The sequence below is a fragment of the Sinocyclocheilus rhinocerous genome, unplaced genomic scaffold (genome assembly GCF_001515625.1).
Source record: "Sinocyclocheilus rhinocerous isolate Xijiao unplaced genomic scaffold, SAMN03320098_v1.1 scaffold82, whole genome shotgun sequence".
In the NCBI taxonomy this organism is placed as follows: domain Eukaryota; kingdom Metazoa; phylum Chordata; class Actinopteri; order Cypriniformes; family Cyprinidae; genus Sinocyclocheilus; species Sinocyclocheilus rhinocerous.
The window spans coordinates 896,495-916,790 of record NW_015644168.1 but is presented as its reverse complement, the minus strand read 5'-3'; the positions used below and the strand labels follow the sequence as shown (position 1 = coordinate 916,790).

The window sequence follows — 20,296 nt, the reverse complement described above, 5'->3', positions numbered from 1 at the left end:
AGACCCTGTGCATACAGTTAACACTTAACACTAACAGTAGACATAATACAGATAAATACAGTTCGAAAAATATATAAAATACAACCTATACAATATATAAATAAGGACATTGTAAAAAAAAACAAAAAAGAAAAAAAGAAAAGAGATAGAAAAAGTGGCATAAGGCACATGGCAGTTAGAGTGCAAACCAGTGATATAAACAACTCTGAAGATATAATGAGTGTAGTGCAATTTCATGCTAATGGTATAAAAATATATCACAGGTAACAACAGTTCTTTTAACATGCTGAGCCAATGAACCTGAAAACAGACCAAAACAAAGACAGTACACAAACTGCAGTTTCTCTCATAGCTACCACTAAACATCTAACCACACATTCACAGTTTACTGAGTGTGATATGACAGACTTAAATATCTCATGCAAAAAGGAAGTGAAATATTAAAGATTTTATGTGCCATAGACCATAAAACTTTTTTAAAGTTTTACCGCATATTACCATTATATATGTTTTATTTTTAGATATCTTATTTTATTTTAATTGTTGTTATTTTTTAATAAGAAAATTATTTATTCTTTTCAGCAAATGAATACAGCAATATTTAACGGAAAGGGCAATAGGATGAGTGCAGAGTGGCTCTTCCATGTGATGACAATGAGGATGAGTTAGCCTTCAGTGACTAACGATACGAGTGTGTGTGTGTGTGTGTGTGTGCATGTGTATATGTGTCTGTATGTATGTGTGGCAGATTTGGATGGAAATTAAGATTGAATGCATCAATTTCTAAAAGAAATATGCATTTCAGTTGAAAAGAAAATCATAATTTAATAGAAAAACGACTTTTTTTTGGCCAAATACCCCCCAAAAATCTTTGTTTTGATTTGTATAATTGAAGCTATTTCATGTAATAAAAACTTATTTAAAAAAATATTTCATGGTAAGAACATAATGCATACCATAGAGGGTTTTAATTATAGATTTATGGGCAAATATTGTACAGTAATTCCTAGTGAGGTATGCTGATCTCTAACATATCAAAATTATTTACTAAATAACTTGGAACCAAATTATTAAAAACGTTTCGGGCCTAATTAAAAAAATTAAGCGGCATAAGCGGCAGCTTAAACTTCCACAACTTAAATAAAAGCGAGGATAAATGATAAGTTCTGCCAATCTCTCTAATCTCTCTTTCTCTGTGAACAAACACGGTACCAAAAAAAAAAAAAAAAACTCAAAATCAAATGTATGAAATAGAAATAGGAATCAATACTTTCATTTATGTAGTAGGCTATAATCTTCATATTATCTAGCATGTCTCGGCTGTAGCAGTGTTGCCAGTTTAGCAATTTTGTTGCTAAATTTAGCAACTTTTCAGACTACACCTAGCAACAAATTTAGCTATTTTTAAATTTTATTTGGCTACTTTTAGCAACTTTTCATAAGTGACTCAAACAATAAAAAGGCACACATTTTCCATCTAAATTTCACAAAAAGAGGAAACCAAAGATGCCTAGAAGTATACAACATCACATGAATTAAGTTATTGCTTGAATGTGTAGTTTTACTAGTTTACTAGCTAATAAAAAAACTTGTAATCGCTCAGAAATTAAATCGTTCAAAAGTGTTCAATGTTGTATATAAAAAATAGTTATTTATATTTTAACATTATATTATGCATTTATAGTATTTTACGAACAAATGTAAATTAACATAAAAAATATATTTTTGCTGAGATTTGATGTAGTGACACAATTTTGCGTCGTGATTACGTAATGACGTCATCGCGCAATGACATCACAACATCATTTAGCAACTTTTAACAACAAATGGACCTTCCTTTAGCAACTTCCCCTGAAAATTAGTTGGCAACACTGGGCTGTAGTGTCAGTAGATGTCGCTCAACAACACAGACTGGGAGCTGGAACCAGCGCTGGAGCAGCTGACTAAAATAAGATAGGCTAATGTTAAAGTGAGTCATTTATTTTTACGGTGCAGAAATAAAACGTAAGATATAAAGGTTATTGGTTATTTAAAAAGCGGTGAGCCTTTCGTTATGTCCCTCCACGACGTCCTGTTTTAAAAGTAACTTAACGTCAACACATCGAGGAAAGCTCGTCGAGACAATTCAAGGGTAGTCGATACACGAAGTGTCTATTCTATGGACTTTTTACTATTTTTATGATCATATTTATATGACTGTATAAGTGGACGTGCCTTCCTTGTGACTCTTATTTGCTTTTTTGAGTTTGTTCTATCCACATTAGCAAATTAAGACCAATCGAAAAACAGGCAGAAGTTGTCAAAATAAGGGAATTTATGCTTATTAGGCAAACGAGTATTTTTGTTTTGTTTTGTTTGTTAAAGAACTGGAACTGTGAACGTTGAATGGTGTTTGTATGGGATGGTTTACACCACATGGTGGCGGTATGTGGTCAATGTAGCAAAAGCCATTTTTCCTTAAAGACTAGATTAAAATAATTAAATAACGCCAAAAAAAAACAACAACATATATTTAAGAAATAAAATACAAATAAATTCAGAATCACATGGATAATAGGATATAGTAGCCTATACTATAAGTATTGTTTGTATGGGATGGTTTACACCACATGGTGGCGGTATGTGGTCAATGTAGCAAAAGCCATTTTTCCTTAAAGACTAGATTAAAATAATTAAATAACGCCAAAAAAACAACAACATATATTTAAGAAATAAAATAAAATAAATTCAGAATCACATGGATAATAGGATATAGTAGCCTATACTATAAGTACGCTTATATTTAGTCCTCCACCCCAAACCACAACAACAGCATTCTATATGTTTGTTTGCTCCTCAAAACAAAGCCTGCCTTGTTCTCTTTGTATCAGTGTATTCTGGACTTTGCTTCATTGATTCCCTTTGATCCAGCTGGTACAGTGGCACAGCTTAGTGCTCCTCTCTGAACAACTGCCAGTGTAACAGTGTTGTAGGTAAGACTCAATAATACGGCTAATATATAATTTATACATCTTGGTTTTTATGTGTAGTGTATGTCATTTTGAATCAGACCCATTTGATACATTAGATTCAATTTGCTCAGTGTTCTAACAAGTTTATAGAAAGTACACTTTAACGTAATTTTAAAAAAGTACTTGTTATAGAAATAATACACTTTAAAATAATGTACTTAAATGTAAACCGAATGTAATGCTTTTGGACATTTAATTGCATGTTATTTACAGTTAAATAAAAATGCATTATGGTGTAAGTTTAAGTTAAATGCAGTTCGTTGAAATTAAAAGTGCTCATTTAAATACATAAATTGTAAATTGTAATTTCATAATTCTATTGTCTTTTAAATGTGGTTAAAATGCCAATTGTACTGACAAACATTTATGGTAACTAAAATATATGCATTCCTACTGAAACTTGTATTTAATTTTTTTAAATACATTTGTGATTACACATTTGTAAAAAATTGCACATTTAAAATAAATTTAACACTACTGTTAAAATTAAAATCAAGTACTTTACGTGTGCTTTGCTATGTTAGTTAACACATCAAAATAAGTGTACTTCAAAGTCTTACAAAAGATTATTAAACATGAGGTTTAAAGTGTTCGTCGTTATTACAAAGTGCACTTTTTAAAAGTGTGTACTTAAGTGTGTTAAACATAGTCATAAATGTGTGCTCTCTTTATACACTTAAACTGCCTTTTATTTGACTAATATCATATTGTCTGCACGGCTGGAGTTAAAAATCATCATATGTGTTCTACTGAAGAAACAAAGTCACCTACATCTTGGATGCCCTGGGGGTAAGCAGATAAACATCAAATTTTCATTTTTGGGTGAACTATCCCTTTAAGTGCACATTCACTACAATTAAGCACACTTCTTTTTATATTTTAATAATTCTCACTGAACAGATTCAATCCAAGTGTGAGCTTAATTACAGCATTTTATATCAAATATTCTGTCATTTTTTTAAATAGTGTGGTTCTTTCAGAGAATGTCAGAGAGACAGGGACTGAGGGCAGACTCCACCCACTTCACTTTAGATGGAGCCCCATTTCGGATCCTCGGAGGCTCCATCCATTACTTTCGGGTCCCCAGGGCATACTGGAGAGACCGGCTGCTCAAACTCAAGGCCTGTGGTCTCAATACTCTCACCACGTAAGACCATGACAGATTTTTTCTTTCCCCCTCAGAATCTTCTTGAAGAGTCATATTCGTCATGTTTTGTCTGTCAGGTACGTGCCGTGGAATCTTCATGAACCAGAAAGAGGAGTTTATCTTTTTCAGGAGGAGCTGGATCTGGAGTAAGTGATGTTGGTTTGTTTGTTTATTTATTTATATGAAATGTATTAATGATATTTCTGAACTATAAGAAGAAGAGTTTTACATGTGCTGAGGAAAATATTAGTAGCAAAAGAGTTGCTAGAGGTGTTGCCTGTGTTCTGGGTGATTACTGTACCAAATATATTGGTTTTCATATACGGCTTGTTAGTTGTATGTATATTCAATATAAGTGTTTTTTTTCCTGGGTTTTTAAAACCCCACAATCACACTAACGGTCAAAAGTTTGAAATAATTAACTTTTTTTTTTTTTACGGTTTTAAAAGAAGTCTTCTATGCTCACCAAGGATGCATTTATTTGGTCAAAATACAGTAAAACAGTAGTATTGTGCAATATTATTACGATTTTAAAAGAACCATTTCTTTTTTACAATATGTGATTTGATAACAAAGCTGAATTTTCATCAGCCATTACTCCAGTCTGCAGTGTCACATGATCAAGAAAACAGTTCTTTTAAATTATAGTAATATTTGAAAATATTACTGTTTTCAGTGTATGACTAGTGTATGAACCACAGTGAAGTTTGCCTCAAGAATAAACAGTTCATATCACATTCCATTTTAACAAATGTGTTCATTAATGTAACAAAATCTTTGCATGCTTCAAGGGCATACATTCGTCTAGCAGGGGAATTAGGCCTTCGATCCTTTTCCTTTTGTCAGTATATATTCTAATGTCTGATAAATTCTCTCTCTGCTTTGACATGTATTGTGTCTGGATCTCTTCTGTTATGACAGAGTAAACATGTGTAATGTTATAAAAGATAAATATAATAAATAAATACTGTTTACCGGAATAAATTGCTTTTTAAAATATATTACAACAGAAAAAGTTACCTTGATTTATCGTAAATTATAATAAGAATAAAATTAACATCTTTAAGTAATAATATTTCACAATATTACTCATTGTGATCAAACAAATGCAGCACAAAAATATTTTTAAAATCTTTTGAACGGTAGTGTATGTGTGCTTTTACTCTTTTGGCCCTTAAACATCGTCCCCTCTGCATCTCTCTTAGATTATGATGCTCCACTGACTGAAAGTGGTGATTATACAACCAAGTATCAACTCCTGAGGAACCTGCTGAGCACCTACAGCAGTATGTTTCTACAATGTTGTCCCTGATTACAGAATCTGATGTTTTAAAAATGTATTTAAGCTCTCTGTACCTCTGTCCTTGTCTCTTCATGTCTGTCTGTCTGTATTTATGACAGATGAGCCGATATCAGAGCCGCCAGATGTGCAGAGCAGAAGAGCATATGAGCCGCTGGCAGTTACTCATTATATTTCACTATGGGAGAGTCTTCAATGTGCAGAAACAGTAAGAACAGTGTATCCCACTATTATTATTTTTTTTATTCACTTCTTTTCTTTCCTCAAAAATGGAACACGAACGAAGATTTTTGTTTCAAAATTCTCTCATCATTTTGTCTGTCCATTGAAAGTACACATAACCACCATTTTTAAGCTTTAAAAAGTTCATAAAGACATTGTAAAAGTATAGATCGAGCAGTCAGGTCTTCTGAAGTGAAGCAATCACTCCAGATAGAATGGACAATTTGTATCTAAGCTTACTTTTTGCCTGACGCAATGCCATAATATATATGAATGCATGAAAAACAATCCATTTGCCTTGCACATCACTTTATATGATGAACAGATTTAATTTAGGCTTTTATTCACATGTAAGCATTGATCAACATGAGCTCACCAAATATTGTAAACAAGCTCAACCGTGCTTGCTTGACTTGTGAGAATAAACCTCATTTTTTGTTTTGCATCAAACATACACATTTCAGAGTATACATGTTTTTATCAATAAATATCCTTTTTTACTAATAAATGTCACATTAGGGAAGAATAATGGGTTTGTGAATACTGCTTCATGTTGAAAGGCAGTTCATGGTATAAGAAAAAAAACTAGAAAGAGGAGAACACATTTGGCAAGATATGTTCCCAAAATGACTAAAAACCATTTATCCAATAGCTTTTCAGAGCTGATGATCCTGTCAACATGGAGAGCCTTCCTGCAAACCACAACAATGGTCAGTCCTATGGATACACACTCTATCAGACTGACATTTATTCAGGTGGAGATCTCAACTCAAGGAACCATGTTCGTGACAGAGCTCTAGTAAGACCTTTTCCAGATCAATCCTGGCCTCCATAAAGGTTATTATGCATGACAATAAAGAACAAATTAAATCAAGGAGAGAATTCTAATTCATTTTTTGTTTTTGAAGGTGTTTATTGACAGAGAACTCATTGGTGTTTTAGACAATAGAACACAGAAAGTTAAAATACCTCACAGTAAGGTAAGTATGATGCATTTTTGGTTTATTAAGGTTTTACATAAACTAAACCTGCCAAACAAAAACCTCAATCTAAAACAGATTTGAGTAGTATGAAAACTACTTATTGCATAATAATAATACAATTAAAAACACATTTTCTATCTTTGATTTGCAACGTTCTTTTTCTAAATATATGAACATTGTACTAATCTTGTACTAATTACATTTTATGTTTAATTATTGTGCATTTCCCTAATTTCTGTTCACAGAGTGAGAGGACCTTGAGTTTGCTTGTTGAGAACTGTGGACGAGTGAACTATGGTCCAGCTCTTGACAACCAACATAAAGGTGTAGTAACAGTGTAGTAAAAATGGTCAAATATTGACATGGTTTAATTGCATCTCACTATACTATAATAATAGTTATACAACAGTTCGTCAATCACTGGCCTAATCACAGCCATGCTGATATAGAGCCGGTATCGCTCTCGTACTCGAGTGATATTGCTCATATATGAGCAGGAGTATAGTGACCATAACAGCATGCTCGTTCATTTTCATTTTGATCCATGCAGGGCTTGTTGGTGATATAACTCTGGACAATGTACCTCTAAAAAAGTTCACCATGCACTGTTTGGATATGAAGACCAGTTTCATAAACAGGTTCATTCTGAGTATTTTTCGCTGTATTGTGTATCTATAGTGCTATAATGGCTCGGGTAACTTCAGCTGCATAACTGGTTTATCTGGGGTTTAAGAACTGGTGTTTTAAAAGCATAGGACAAAAGTGAAAGGAATAATTCACCCAAAAATGAAAATGCAATTTACTCGTCCTCGCCCATTGGAACAGATTTGGAGAAATTGAGCATTACATCATTTACTCACCAGTGGATCCTCTGCAGTGAATGGGTGCCGTCAGAATGAGAGTCCAAACAGCTGATAAAAACATCACAATAATCCACAAGGAATCCACACCACTCCAGTCCATCAGTTAATGTCTTGTTAAATGAAAAACTGTGTGTTTGTGAGAAACAAATCCACCATTAAGGCATTTTAACTTTAAACCGTCGCTTCTGGCCATAAACGAGTCCATTATCCAACATTTTCAAGTTAAAAACATCTTAATGATGGATTTGTTGATTACAAACTCACAGTTTGTGGATTATATACGCTATTTGTGGATTATTGTGATGTTTTTATCAGCTGTTTGGACTCTCGTTCTGACGGCACCCATTCACTGCAGAGGATCCATTGATGAGCAAGTGTGTAATGCTATATTTCTTCGAATGTGTTCTGATGAAGAAACAAACTCTCCATCTTCCTTGAATCTCTCCATTTTTCTTAGACTGCAGTCTCAGAAATGGACGTCTGTTGGTACGAAGCCCACCTACCCTGCGTTTTTCAGAGGATCCCTGGTAGTGGATCAGCCCACAGATACGTTTTTGAAGCTGCCAGTGAGTATTCAGCAAATTTCTACACCGTTTTATTTCTGTGTGCTCACATTTGCTTTTCTTCCCTGACTGACATGTTTGCTCATAGCCTTAGAACACAGAAGACACAGAATTTGTTCTGTATTGTTGGCAGAATTGGAGTAAAGGGGTGGTTTTTGTGAACGGGCAAAATCTTGGACGCCACTGGTCAGTTGGTCCTCAGAAAGCCCTCTATCTTCCTGGTCCCTGGCTCAGGAGTGGAGATAATGAGGTAAATGACTGCATGTAAATAAAGATTTGACTGTGGTGAAGTATGACAAAAGCCGTCATCCATGTCTAAACTGGTTATTCTGCATTAATCAATTATGTGTCTTCCTTTAAGTCCTTTCCTTTTGTCTTCCTTTCGATCTTTTAGATTGTTGTTTTTGAGGAACTCAAAGCTGCGGAAACAATCCATTTTGCTGAAAATCTAGAATATGGCAAGACAGTCGACGTATCCACACAACTGTTTTGCACCCTCATATGAAACACACCTGCAGCTTTACAATGAATCTCAGGCTTACATCCATCAAAACAGATCTGAACTTGAATTACTTAAAGCAAGACATCACAAGTGAAGAGTACAGATTTAGCAATAGACTTCCCCATTTGATTAATCATATCAAATTAAGACAGCTGTTTTGTATTACAGGTTTTCTGAACTATGTTTAAATATGCAGTTGAGACGTTATCTGATTAAATATGTACTAATTTGCAAACATTTCCAGAACAGTAGTCTTAACACTGGATAAAGCCAGATTTTGGATATCTCTTTCTATAACTCTATACATCAGAAAATATTGTCAAAAGCAAGAAAAAAGGCACTTTCAACTTAGAACTTTTAACTTGTATACAAAGAAAACCCCTCTAAAAACCTTGAGAATTTAAAGGGTTAGTTCACCCAAAAATGAAAATTCTGTCATTAATTACTCACCCTCATGTCGTTCCAAACCCATAAGACCTCCGTTCATCTTCGGAACACAAATTAAGATATTTTTGATGAAATCAAAACATAAACACACATAACACATAAAATGTTACATTTAAAGGGGAGAATTTTGGCTCCGTTCAGGAGAAAAAAAATCATAGCCTTTAAACATAGTATTATAATTTAAACTACAGACAGAGTAAGGATAATCAGTAATAAAATAAATATTTAAATGTGTATTTTAGATGTTTTCTTTCCTCTAGTTTGATAGAAGACATGTTATGGAAGCAAACTAGCCCCCCCAAAAAACGGACCATTGCATGAAAAAAAAGAGATTTTGCTTGTAGTGTCTTTTCTTATACAATTCCACCTGTACCACCTGTATTAACTTATCATGAATCATATAAATAAGCACAACATATAATAATTGCAACAGGATTTTCTAAAATAAAAGAACATGCTAGACATAATACACTGTCATAAGAGTGCTGATTTGCTTTGTCAGATCACTCAGAGACACATTCCACTAACTGATGCTGGTACACGGTATGACAGAGGAGACCTGTTCTTTTCAAAGTATGTTTTTGGTGATGATTATGGAAGTGTGCTTGCATTTAATCAGTCAATGTAATCAAATGTTTTCATATGATTAAGGGGGGGCAATGAAAGATCTAAGGGTTCTTAGTAGCAACCTGTGTGTGTTGCTTTGAGAGAGCAAGCATACATTTGTGTTGTGTTTTACTTTCTTTTTTTTACTCTTTTATTCATCCTTCATTGATAACCATTTATCATTTAATAATATATTATTAAATTTAATCATATAATTATTTCTAATAATCATTTTAACCATATATATACACCCATTTTATTGATTCATTTATTGGTCAGTCCTTTATATTATATTATTATTTTTTCCATTGTTGTTTAGTCGTATGGTTGTGTGGTTTTATGAGATATTTGTCTTCACAAGTAAAAAGATTGTCTCCATTTCAAGGTTTTTAATGTCACAGGCCGTTTTTGTGAAGCAGTAATTTTCCATTGCTTGTGGTATAATAACACGTGATGGATTTGTGCTGGTCAGACGAAGTCTGAGCATTGAAATATACACAACTAAGATTATTCAATAAACTGCTCCTTTTTTTTATCATAATCACTTCGTCTCCTGCTTCTGCCCTTCTTTGGCTTTGCTCAGTCAACTTCTTGGCTGATAGAAGACTGTTAATACTGTTAACGGGTTTTGGATATTAGACAACTTTGCTGACTAGTTGTTCTGTTACCAGAAAAAAACAGATATTCTGACAGGATCCGGGGCCGGATCTTAAATTTCTAGCCTGGAGGCAAACAGATTAGTTAATCATAAGGATTTTTAAATCAAAATACCTTATGATTAACTTATCTGTTTAACAACCTTGTTTTAACTGCCGAAAGTACAGTAGTTGTTCAAAAAGTCTTATAAATATCAAATATCATTTGAGTGAAAGTAAAAGATTAGAGTGAAGTAAAAGCTCACTTAAGTGGACGTTTTGCTGACATTTCACAAGTTTATACTACACAGCATTGTAAGTGTTTCAGTGGCTGTGCGGATCCATCACTCATGTTGCACCTCGGTGTCGGACAAACAGAAGAAGCGAGGAATATGTTTAGCGTTTAACAGCAGCGGTCACGGTGATGATGAGGCAAGCACCAGTGAAGTGATGGCGGCCACGCCTCTTCTTTGTCATGCCTGCTCCGTGTGTCTGCTGGGCGGCGATCAAACGGGCAGGGCAGCGCTTTTCATGAACGGATCGTGATTGCTGTCAAAGTCTAAGTCGAGTCTCAAGTCTTCTTTAATTATGTAGAGTCGAGTCGCAAGTCATCAAATTTGGGACTCGAGTCCGAGTCAAGTCTCGAGTCATGTGACTCGAGTCCACACCCCTGGCTGTTTCTATGACCTATGAAAATTAAAAAGGTCCTGTTAAAACGTTTTATTTTATTCTTTATTACGACAGATGGCTGTGTAACGTGCAGTACATGTCTAAAGGTGTTACTCCTGTTATATTAAGTGATAGGCAGCTCTCAAAGTTCAGTTCTTTTGTTCGAACAGCATTAGAGCAAAGGTCATACGGTGTCACCTACATCGATTGTGTTAAATTGAAATAAATAAATAAAAAGTATGCCTGCGTAACCACAACAAAACACTCTTAAATAAAAAACAAAAAACAAATTCTTAATACTAGCCATACATTTTCTGGTGGTGGTTCCTAGAGTAACGGAGATACGTTTCAGCCTCCGATTGGATGACTGCGCTGTCAATCACGTTACGGCGCAGCCTGCTATTCTCAAAGTGAATCAACTGAGAGCGCTGAATGTGCAAGTAAAGACAATTACTCAAATAGCGGAAGAGTTGTTCCGCCTATTGCGTAGCACTCTCGGTCCAGTCAGTGCTTTCTGTTTGTGTTAGGGAGTGACGCCGTCAATAGGAGTGCATTCATCGGCCTCAGCACAGCAGCAGCTGTAGCAGGGGAGGAAGAGCTGGCAGGTACAGTGTTGTCTGACCTTAACCAGGCCATAAAAAGATCAACAATGACAGCGTGTTGAATATTGACCGCCGTCTCGCCATTTGTCCACGGGAAAAGTCAACTTTGAAACACACATTGTTAGCGGCTTGCTTATTCACTTGTTTTCCTGCTTTTGCTGAACAGGTTTCTGACAGGACAGGTGGACATTAGCACGTAAACCACCAACCCACTTTAGATATGGACATTTCTGTGGTTTTGGGCTGCTCTCTGGGTGCTGCCCTTGGGGGTGTGATCCTTGCATTCTATAAACTGGGCCTACTTTACCAGCTATTTCATAAGGTATGAAACATTGTAACAAATCTGCATTGATTATAATATATAAACTTTTCACAACATAGTTTGACATCTATCTATCTATCTATCTATCTAGTAGTGACTTTTACAGTAATAAAACATGCATGTTTAATAACTATACAAGAATTGTAAACTACCAGGTGAAGAAGCACAGTTTTGCATGAGTATTGTATATGTGTGCCAGGTGTACACGTGTATGATTACAGCAGGAGTTGGGTTATTGTTTTTTTTCTTCAACAAAACAAAAGGTGCTGTAATGCTGTAATAACAGGCCTGCTGTCATGTGGCCTGACTCCAATACCAAACAATTCGTCACCTATTAAGCATTTGTATTGTATTGCCAGAAATTTATATAACAGCATATGGTATGGTTTGGTTTGTAAGTATTGAGTAAACAAGTAAAACCGATAATGACTGTCTCTACACAAGAGAGACAAGAACTCTTTTTTGGCACAGAGTTCACAGAAACACAGTAAGATTAGTCTGACATATTTTATTACGGCGTGAAATGAAAATTCACCTATTTTTTAAATGCATGAATATGTTTTCTAAATGCATGCATGTTTAAACAAAATGTCATAACTGGACCTTCCGGTGAAAACGACAGACTTGATGTTTGCAGGAATTTTTCAATCATTTAGTCACTAAAACCTGCTCCTGCAAGCTCACATTCATCTGCCTCCACTTTTGATTGCAGCTCCTACGTCTTAACATCCAATCAACAACCGACTCGTTGAACCAAGTCCCACCCAAGTTTTTTTTCCTATAATCTGTCACACTAAGAGATGCACTGAAAAAAATGGAGCATATACAATTTTTACTCAGAAATTGGTAGTACATTTCACAAATATTTAAAAAAATCAAGCAAGTAAGAAAGTGCATTAAATTTGAAGTAGAAAGACTACAATAGTATTTTACATTTACATTTAGTCATTTAGCAGACGCTTTTATCCAAAGCGACTTACAAATGAGGACAATGGAAGCAATCAAAATCAACAAAAGAGCAATGATATGCAAGTGCTATAACAAGTCTCAGTTAGTTTAACGCAGTACATGTAACAAGGGTTTTTAAATTATATAATAAAAAGAAAATAGAATAGAAAAAGAATAGAGTAAGCTAGTGTTAGAGGTCTTTTTTGCTTTTGTTAATTGTATAATAAATAAAAAGAAAACAAATAGAATACAAAGTTAGTGTTAGTTTTTTTTTAAGAAACCAAGCAGTTATTAAATGAATAGAGTGTAAGTCTAAAAGGGGCAAGTTTTTTTTTTAAAGAATAGAATTAGAAAGTGCTAGAGTTAGACGGTCAAATAAAGACGGAAGAGATGTGTTTTTAGTTGATTCTTTAAGATGGCTAAGGACTCAGCTGCTCGGATTGAGTTGGGCAGGTCATTCCACCAGGAGGGAACATTTAATTTAAAAGTCTGTGAAAGGGATTTTTTTTTGCCTCTTTGGGATGGCACAATAAAGCGACGTTCACTTGCAGAATGCAAGCTTCTAGAGGACACATAAGTCTGTAGTAATGAATTTAGGTAAAGGGCTGCAGAGCCAGTGGTGGTTTTGTAGGCAAACATTAATGCATTGAATTTTATGCGAGCAGCTATTGGTAGCCAGTGCAAATTGATAAACAGAGGTTTGACGTGCATTCTTTTCGGCTCATTAAAAATTAATATTGCTGCCACGTTCTGGATTAGTTGTACAGGTTTGATAGAACTGGCTGGAAGACCTGCCAAGAGAGCATTGCAATAGTCCAGCCTGGACAGAACAAGAGTTTGAACAAGGAGTTGTGAAGCATGTTCCGAAAGAAAGGGCCTGATCTTCTTAGCAAGGCAGTCTCGGTTGAATGTCCACTTCTGAAACCAGACTGGTTGCTGTCGAGGAGGTTGTTCTGTGTGAGAAAGGCAGAGACTTTGTTGAACACAGCTCGTTCAAGTGTTTTTGCAATGAAAGGAAGAAGGGAAACCGGTCTGTAGTTCTCTAAAAGAGATGGGTTAAGGGTGGTTTTCTTAAGTAGTGAGGTTATACGAGCCTGTCTGGATGCTGAGGGAAAACACCAATGTGAAGTGATGTGTTGATGTAAGTGAGTGCAGGTACAACTGCAGGAGAAATGGCTTGAAGGAGATGAGATGGAATAGGATCAAGCAGACAAGTAGTAGGATGATTAGAAAGGATGAGTTTGGAGACTTCTGCCTCAGAGAAGTAATTATTGTAAAACGTATTCCATTTTTTGTTTTATTTACAACTTCGAAAAATCTTTTTTTCCCAGTGTGTACATCACAATACAGATAAAAATATCTGTCACTACTTCCATTTGATTGCAACTTTAATGTTAATCATTCCCAGACAGAGAGACAGAGCCCTCGACACGGAGGTGAGAGCGTGGCGGATGTTTTGCGAGCTCATGGCATCAAATTTGTCTTCACATTGGTGGGAGGACACATCTCACCCATCCTGGTGGCCTGTGAGAAACTGGGCATCCGCATTGTTGACACACGCCACGAGGCCACAGCTGTGTTTGCTGCCGATGCCGTAGCAAGACTTTCTGGTAAGACTGAATCAAAAACAGAAAAGCGGACGCATCAATCATGTTAGAAGATGTAGGAGAAGCTGATTAATCTTGCGTTTTGCTGATATAGGTACAGTCGGTGTGGCTGCGGTGACGGCGGGGCCGGGGCTGACGAACACAGTGACTGCGGTGAAGAATGCTCAAATGGCTGAATCACCGCTGCTTCTGATTGGCGGTGCCGCTGCCACTCTCTTACAGGTCAGGAAGTGCTGTATAGTCTATGAGTCACGTGCTGTTCATACGCATGTCACATGAATATTTGCTCTCTGCTCTGGTTAGCTTATGTCTCTATAACTTCCTTATCTTTTCTTCATATTTCTATCTGTGTCTTGTGTAAACACTGGATTTTATCTCAGCTCCGGAGTGATTCTCAGGGAGCTAGCCTTGAACCATAACAGCAAGGATTTAAAAAAAAATCATCATTCACACAAAATTGAAAATTACAAAAAATTCATGTTGTTACAAACCTGTATGACTGTTTGGTAACCAAACAAGTTTCTCTTCCATTGTATGGAGACACCCAAAAGTCACAGACAATGAAAAATATGTTCTTATGAAAAACAGAACTTTGGTTTTATGATATATACAACACAAGTTGTTGCTGCACTGCACTGCATCTACTAATGGCCTGTTCACACAAAGAACAATAACAATAATTATACTTGCCTATTGTCATATAATTAGAATGATTATTACAACTTTATAGTTACAGTATATCAATTGTTACAGTTATTGTCTTTGGTGTAAACAGGCTTTTAATCAGTTGAATTTCAGTGAAATAATTGTTGGTTGTCACCTGCATCATTCATTTGTCATTAATATTATGTCTGACGGTTTCTTTGCAGGGTAGAGGTGCACTGCAGGATATTGACCAAATGTCCCTCTTCAAGCCTCTATGTAAGTTTTGTGCGTCAGTGAGGACTGTGAGAGAAATTGTTCCCACTGTCAGAAAAGCCTTGGCCGTCGCACAGTCTGGCACACCAGGTACAGCGACGCTGAAATATACTCTGCAAACGTATTGCCTTTAGGTAAAATTAGCCATTCTGATATATAAATATTCCATTAACTTGATTTTGTGCAAATCCGAGTACTTTTTATTTTGGGTGGGTGGTTTATGTGAATGGGTCTTTGAGGGGAACTGACTCTACATGCTGAAATTTTTAATGCGGACATTGGATGCAAAAATCCAGTTTTTCTTATAAATGTGTCGTAGCATTGTGTGAACACAACTACCCTACAATGATAAAAATCCATTCACCCTTTTTTTAATCCCCAGGAAACCTAAACAGTCTCAATTATTAGCCGTTTTGATTTTCTGAGCATGACATCATACTGCTCAGGCCCCGCCCATGACCACTGACCTACTGTCCCGTATTAGCATATTCCCTCCCTCAGCCAGTTGCACGCTGTCTGCCATTTTCTTTGCGCTCGATCAGCTGTAGTGACAACAGTGTCTTGTAAGCAATGCAGGTGTTTTTTAGTGAACATAAGAGTCTTCATTCTCTCCCATTTTCTTAATTTTTGTTTTTGATGGTAATGAGCCACCAGATACACAAAAAACAGGAGAGGGGTGGGGTGGGCAGTAGCTCATGATCATTTAAAGGGACATGCACGCTGTGAACAGAGCTGTTTTTGACAAGGTAAAAAGGGTGATGTTTTACACGAACATTGAGGAATTTTAACCAAAGTACTGTATGTTGCAGACATTTCATGAAGACCCTAAAGAATTATACCAACTTGTGGAAAACTTTTAAAATGTTTTTTTTTTTTTTTACTTTTTGTTTTTGTCAAAAAAAGTAGTTTAAATGGTATTTTTTACCGTTTTACATATAGTTCTATCAGAATTTTCTGAAAAGGTGCTGATTCCAATTTTTTAAAAAGAAGAATTAAAGAGTGTTAATGGCTATTATTTGTATTATTAGAAACAAAATATGTGACCCTGGACCACAAAACCAGTCATAAGTAGCACGGGTATATTTGTAGCAATAGTCAACAATACATTGTACGGGTCAAATTTATCCATTTTTCTTTTATGCCAAAATCTTTAGGATATTAAGTAAAGATCATGTTCCATTAATATATACTTTAAAGGTGATTTTCTCAATATTTTGATTTTTTTGCACCCTTAGATTCCAGATTTTCAAGTTGTTGTATCTCAGCCGAATATTGTCCTATCCATACATCAATGGAAAGCTTATTTATTCAGTTTTCAGATAGTGTATAAATCTCAATGAAAAAAAAAAGAGCCTTATGACTGGTTTTGTGGTCCAGGGTCACATATGTAATAATACAAATACTTAAGATAATGTCACCTTTTTCAACCATCCAGAGTTTTCGGGTGTATTACTACAGCACAAATTATGTAATTATTTTATTTTATCTTTCATTGAGCAAATTGAATTTTATTTATGAATTTTGCATAATTCTACAGTATTTGTTTGATTCACAGGCCCAGTGTTTATAGAGTTTCCCATAGACACACTGTACCCTTACCATGTGGTGGAAAAAGAGTTTGCCCCTAAAAACACTCCCAAAGGCCTGATGGGGAAAATCATTGCATGGTATAAACATTTCTCACTATTCACATACTATTATTCCTGCACATGATCTTGTTATTAAATGACAAGCAATGTTGTTTTAATAACCGACTTTAGCATGACTGAAACAATTGCCGTTCTTGTCATCAAATAGGTATCTCCGGAATCATTTATCAAACTTGTTTGCTGGAGCTTGGGAGACACGTGATCTGTCCCCACTTCCTGTTCACATCCCACATGCCACAGAGGATGAGGTGAAACTTGTCTACTCTGTTATGGCATATATTGTATTGGAAGTTAGACTGTAGATGCAACTGATCATGATAACGATAATGTTGCAAGATTCTATTATCATCATCTAGTCTCAGTATATAACACATTACATAAACGACACCTGGTGCCAGTTGCATAAACTTGGCCTCTATGTGAAGACAGTGTCTTAAGAATTAGTCTGACCAACTAGTAGTTAACCAATCAGTCTTATGAAGTCTTACGTCCCAGTGACCGCCTTTAAAGAAACATGACCAGTTTTAAAGAAAAAAAAAAATAGATGACTAACTTGTAAGACTAGTCTAAACCTTTATGCAACCATCCCAGGAAAGAAAGCTCAAAAGATGGAGAAATGTTGACTTGTGCCCCAAATACAGAAGATAAGATCACATTGCACTTTGAGTGACTCTTAACCTTTTACTCTTTCCAGGTCCAAAGGTGTGTGGAATTGGTGAGCAGAGCCAAGAAACCTGTCATACTGTTAGGCAGTCAGGCAACATTGCCCCCTACACCAGCGGATGATGTCAGGTAAATGAGTAGCTGTCTCTTCAAATGTTCATTGAACAGTTCAGGGGTCGCCTTTTCAGGTCTGTAAATCTCTGACCTTTGGGTCACCAGTCCAGATTTACATATTACATGAATTCATACATTGCCAGTCAAAAATGTGGACGCACCTGCTCAAAGACATAAGTATGAGATAGCACATAAGTATGCAAATTATGTAGTGAACCGAAATGTGAAACAAATCAATACCATCTTATATTTTGTCTTTAGTCTCACAATACGTTCCTAGATTTATGAAATGCATCCTGGAATGTTGTAAAACCGTATTGAAAAGTGTAATGTATGGTGACTTCCCACTCTCTAATTCATCCATTTAAAACACATTAAAATGATTAAATATTATTTATTTACTTATTTTGTTAATACAGAGGCACAGCTGTGTAAATGTATCTACAAATGCAAATAATTTCATGTATTTCAGTATAAACATTTAGATCACAAGGATTTCTAAGATCCTAAGAAATGTAAATTCAGTATGTGTGTCCAGACAGTTGACTTTTGGTACTGTATATATAGATTACATTGATCAAAAATGCATTTGGTTTCAAGTCCAAAACAACAACAACCAGTGATTTGCATGATTGATCATAAGCACCCATAACACGTGCATGAAGTCAATTTTTAGACAGGGTTATTTTCTATGCTTCTTTTACAGAAAGGCTTTAGAACCTTTAGGCATTCCCTGCTTCCTAGGTGGAATGTCCCGAGGGATGTTGGGAAAGAACAGCCCACTGCACATTAGACAAAACAGGAGAGATGCCTTAAAAGATGCTGACCTCGTGCTGCTGGCAGGTGGGAAACAATGCCACCTACTGAACTGTTGGAATATGTGCAGAAATGTTTTCCATACACATACTCTGTATGTTTGGAAAGTCTGGAAATCTCAGTGAATTTTAAAGTTGTGATTCCATACCTGGAAAAGTCAGTTAATACATTTTATATATACGCAAGTCATGGAATTATTTATAAAATATTTAATTTTGTGTGAAGTGGGGAAGTGTGGGAACTCTGGGTTTTGCGTAGTTTTTGTTCCTGAATGTGTTTGTTTTGGTGCATAGGCACGGTGTGTGATTTCAGACTGAGTTACGGAAGAGTGCTGAACAGACGGAGCAAAATCATCGCTGTCAACAGAGACAGGAGTCAGTTACTAAAGAACTCAGACATGTTCTGGAAGCCAACAGTGGCCATTCAAGGTAAACAGCTATATTTTACTTTTACATAATATACATAATTACATAATAATGTGATAATGATGTCATTAGGTCAGATTGAGTTAGACCTATCGGACTGCGCCATCTAGAGTTTCATGCCAGAACTCTGTATTTATAGTACAGTTTATATATTTGTATAATATATAAATGTTATGTGACAAGGTTTCCTTTCCTAACTTATTCAGGTGATGCTGGTTCTTTCCTCCTGCGTCTCTCGAAAGCCCTGAAGGGACACAGATGTCCAGAGGAATGGCCTAGGAGCCTGAAAGAGGGAGATGCCATCAAAGAGAAAGCTAACAGGTGATCTTATCTCAGCTGCTTGGACTCATTGTCTCTGGAGAGAGAATCAGGCCTACACTACTTGGCCAAAAACATATGGACATCCAAACAATTGGCAGTGTTCCCTCCTGATATTTAAAAGGGGTGTCTGTCCATATACTTTTGGCTATGTTTGATGTTGTCTACCTGTTTAGTTTCTCATTATGCCAGTTTTTGCCATCAGATCAAAAGCAGATGAGAAGACAGAGAGGCATTTGAACCCTCTGAGTGTTTTGCATCGTGTGGATGAGCTCTTGGCTGAGGACAGCATCATAGTGGCTGATGGGGGTGATTTTGTCGGCAGCGCTGCATATATCATGAGACCCCGGGGCCCGCTCCGCTGGCTGGACCCAGGTTAGAGGCAGAGCCGTCACAGTTATTGTGTTTGTGATTCCATAGGATTATCCTCCGTTATGTCTGAATCTGTAGATTCTTATGCAAGTTGTTCAAATGCTCACAACGTAAGATGATTCAAGCTTTTTTGAATGTACATAACAGCACTTGTAAACTTCATTACACACTTTTTATCCATTTAAAACAACGTATCCATATATATTGAAATAATTTTTAATACATTCGTCTTTGGTCCTGACAAGCAACATAATTTTCTTAACTGGGTTAATAACATGTATTATGACAATAACATTGAAAGCATAAAGTGAAAAAGTGAAAGTGACGTGACATGTGGCCAAGTGTAGTGACCCATACTTGTAATTAGTGCTCTGCATTTAACCCATCCAAAGTGCACACACACAGCAGTGAACACACACACACCGTGAACACACACCCGGAGCAGTGGGCAGCCATTTATGCTGCGGCGCCCGAGGAGCAGTTGGGGGTTCGGTGCCTTGCTCAAGGGCACCTCAGTCGTGGTATTGAAGGTGGAGAGAGCGCTGTACATTCACTCCCCACACCTACAATCCCTGCCGGACCTGAGACTCGAAC

At 36.1% G+C, this 20,296-nt stretch overlaps 2 protein-coding genes across 3 annotated transcripts in view; both read left to right on the top strand.

The window, feature by feature from the left end:
* Positions 1-2,812: 2,812 nt before the first annotated feature.
* On the top strand, positions 2,813-9,053 carry LOC107758045 (beta-galactosidase-1-like protein 2). The gene is made up of 13 exons (XM_016575686.1): positions 2,813-2,972; positions 3,992-4,158; positions 4,236-4,304; positions 4,950-5,003; positions 5,305-5,444; positions 5,560-5,666; positions 6,333-6,479; positions 6,589-6,660; positions 6,909-6,987; positions 7,214-7,301; positions 7,984-8,092; positions 8,223-8,339; positions 8,484-9,053. The coding sequence occupies exons 2-13, from the start codon at positions 3,995-3,997 to the stop codon at positions 8,592-8,594; spliced, it is 1,257 nt and encodes a 418-aa protein (XP_016431172.1). The 5' UTR covers positions 2,813-2,972; positions 3,992-3,994; the 3' UTR covers positions 8,595-9,053.
* A 2,318-nt stretch (positions 9,054-11,371) lies between these two features.
* The window catches only part of LOC107758073 (acetolactate synthase-like protein), a 23,965-nt gene continuing 15,040 nt past the window's right edge, over positions 11,372-20,296 (top strand). Inside the window, exons 1-12 of one of the 2 annotated variants that reach the window (XM_016575723.1) lie at positions 11,372-11,553; positions 11,717-11,872; positions 14,229-14,430; positions 14,522-14,649; positions 15,297-15,435; positions 16,901-17,012; positions 17,143-17,242; positions 17,689-17,786; positions 18,478-18,614; positions 18,881-19,015; positions 19,219-19,333; positions 19,536-19,705. In XM_016575723.1, coding sequence (XP_016431209.1) covers positions 11,771-11,872; positions 14,229-14,430; positions 14,522-14,649; positions 15,297-15,435; positions 16,901-17,012; positions 17,143-17,242; positions 17,689-17,786; positions 18,478-18,614; positions 18,881-19,015; positions 19,219-19,333; positions 19,536-19,705 — 1,438 coding nt within the window. In that variant the 5' untranslated portion in view covers positions 11,372-11,553; positions 11,717-11,770. The remainder of the gene's footprint in view (positions 11,554-11,716; positions 11,873-14,228; positions 14,431-14,521; positions 14,650-15,296; positions 15,436-16,900; positions 17,013-17,142; positions 17,243-17,688; positions 17,787-18,477; positions 18,615-18,880; positions 19,016-19,218; positions 19,334-19,535; positions 19,706-20,296) is intronic. The other variant, XM_016575724.1, reaches the window with a different exon arrangement.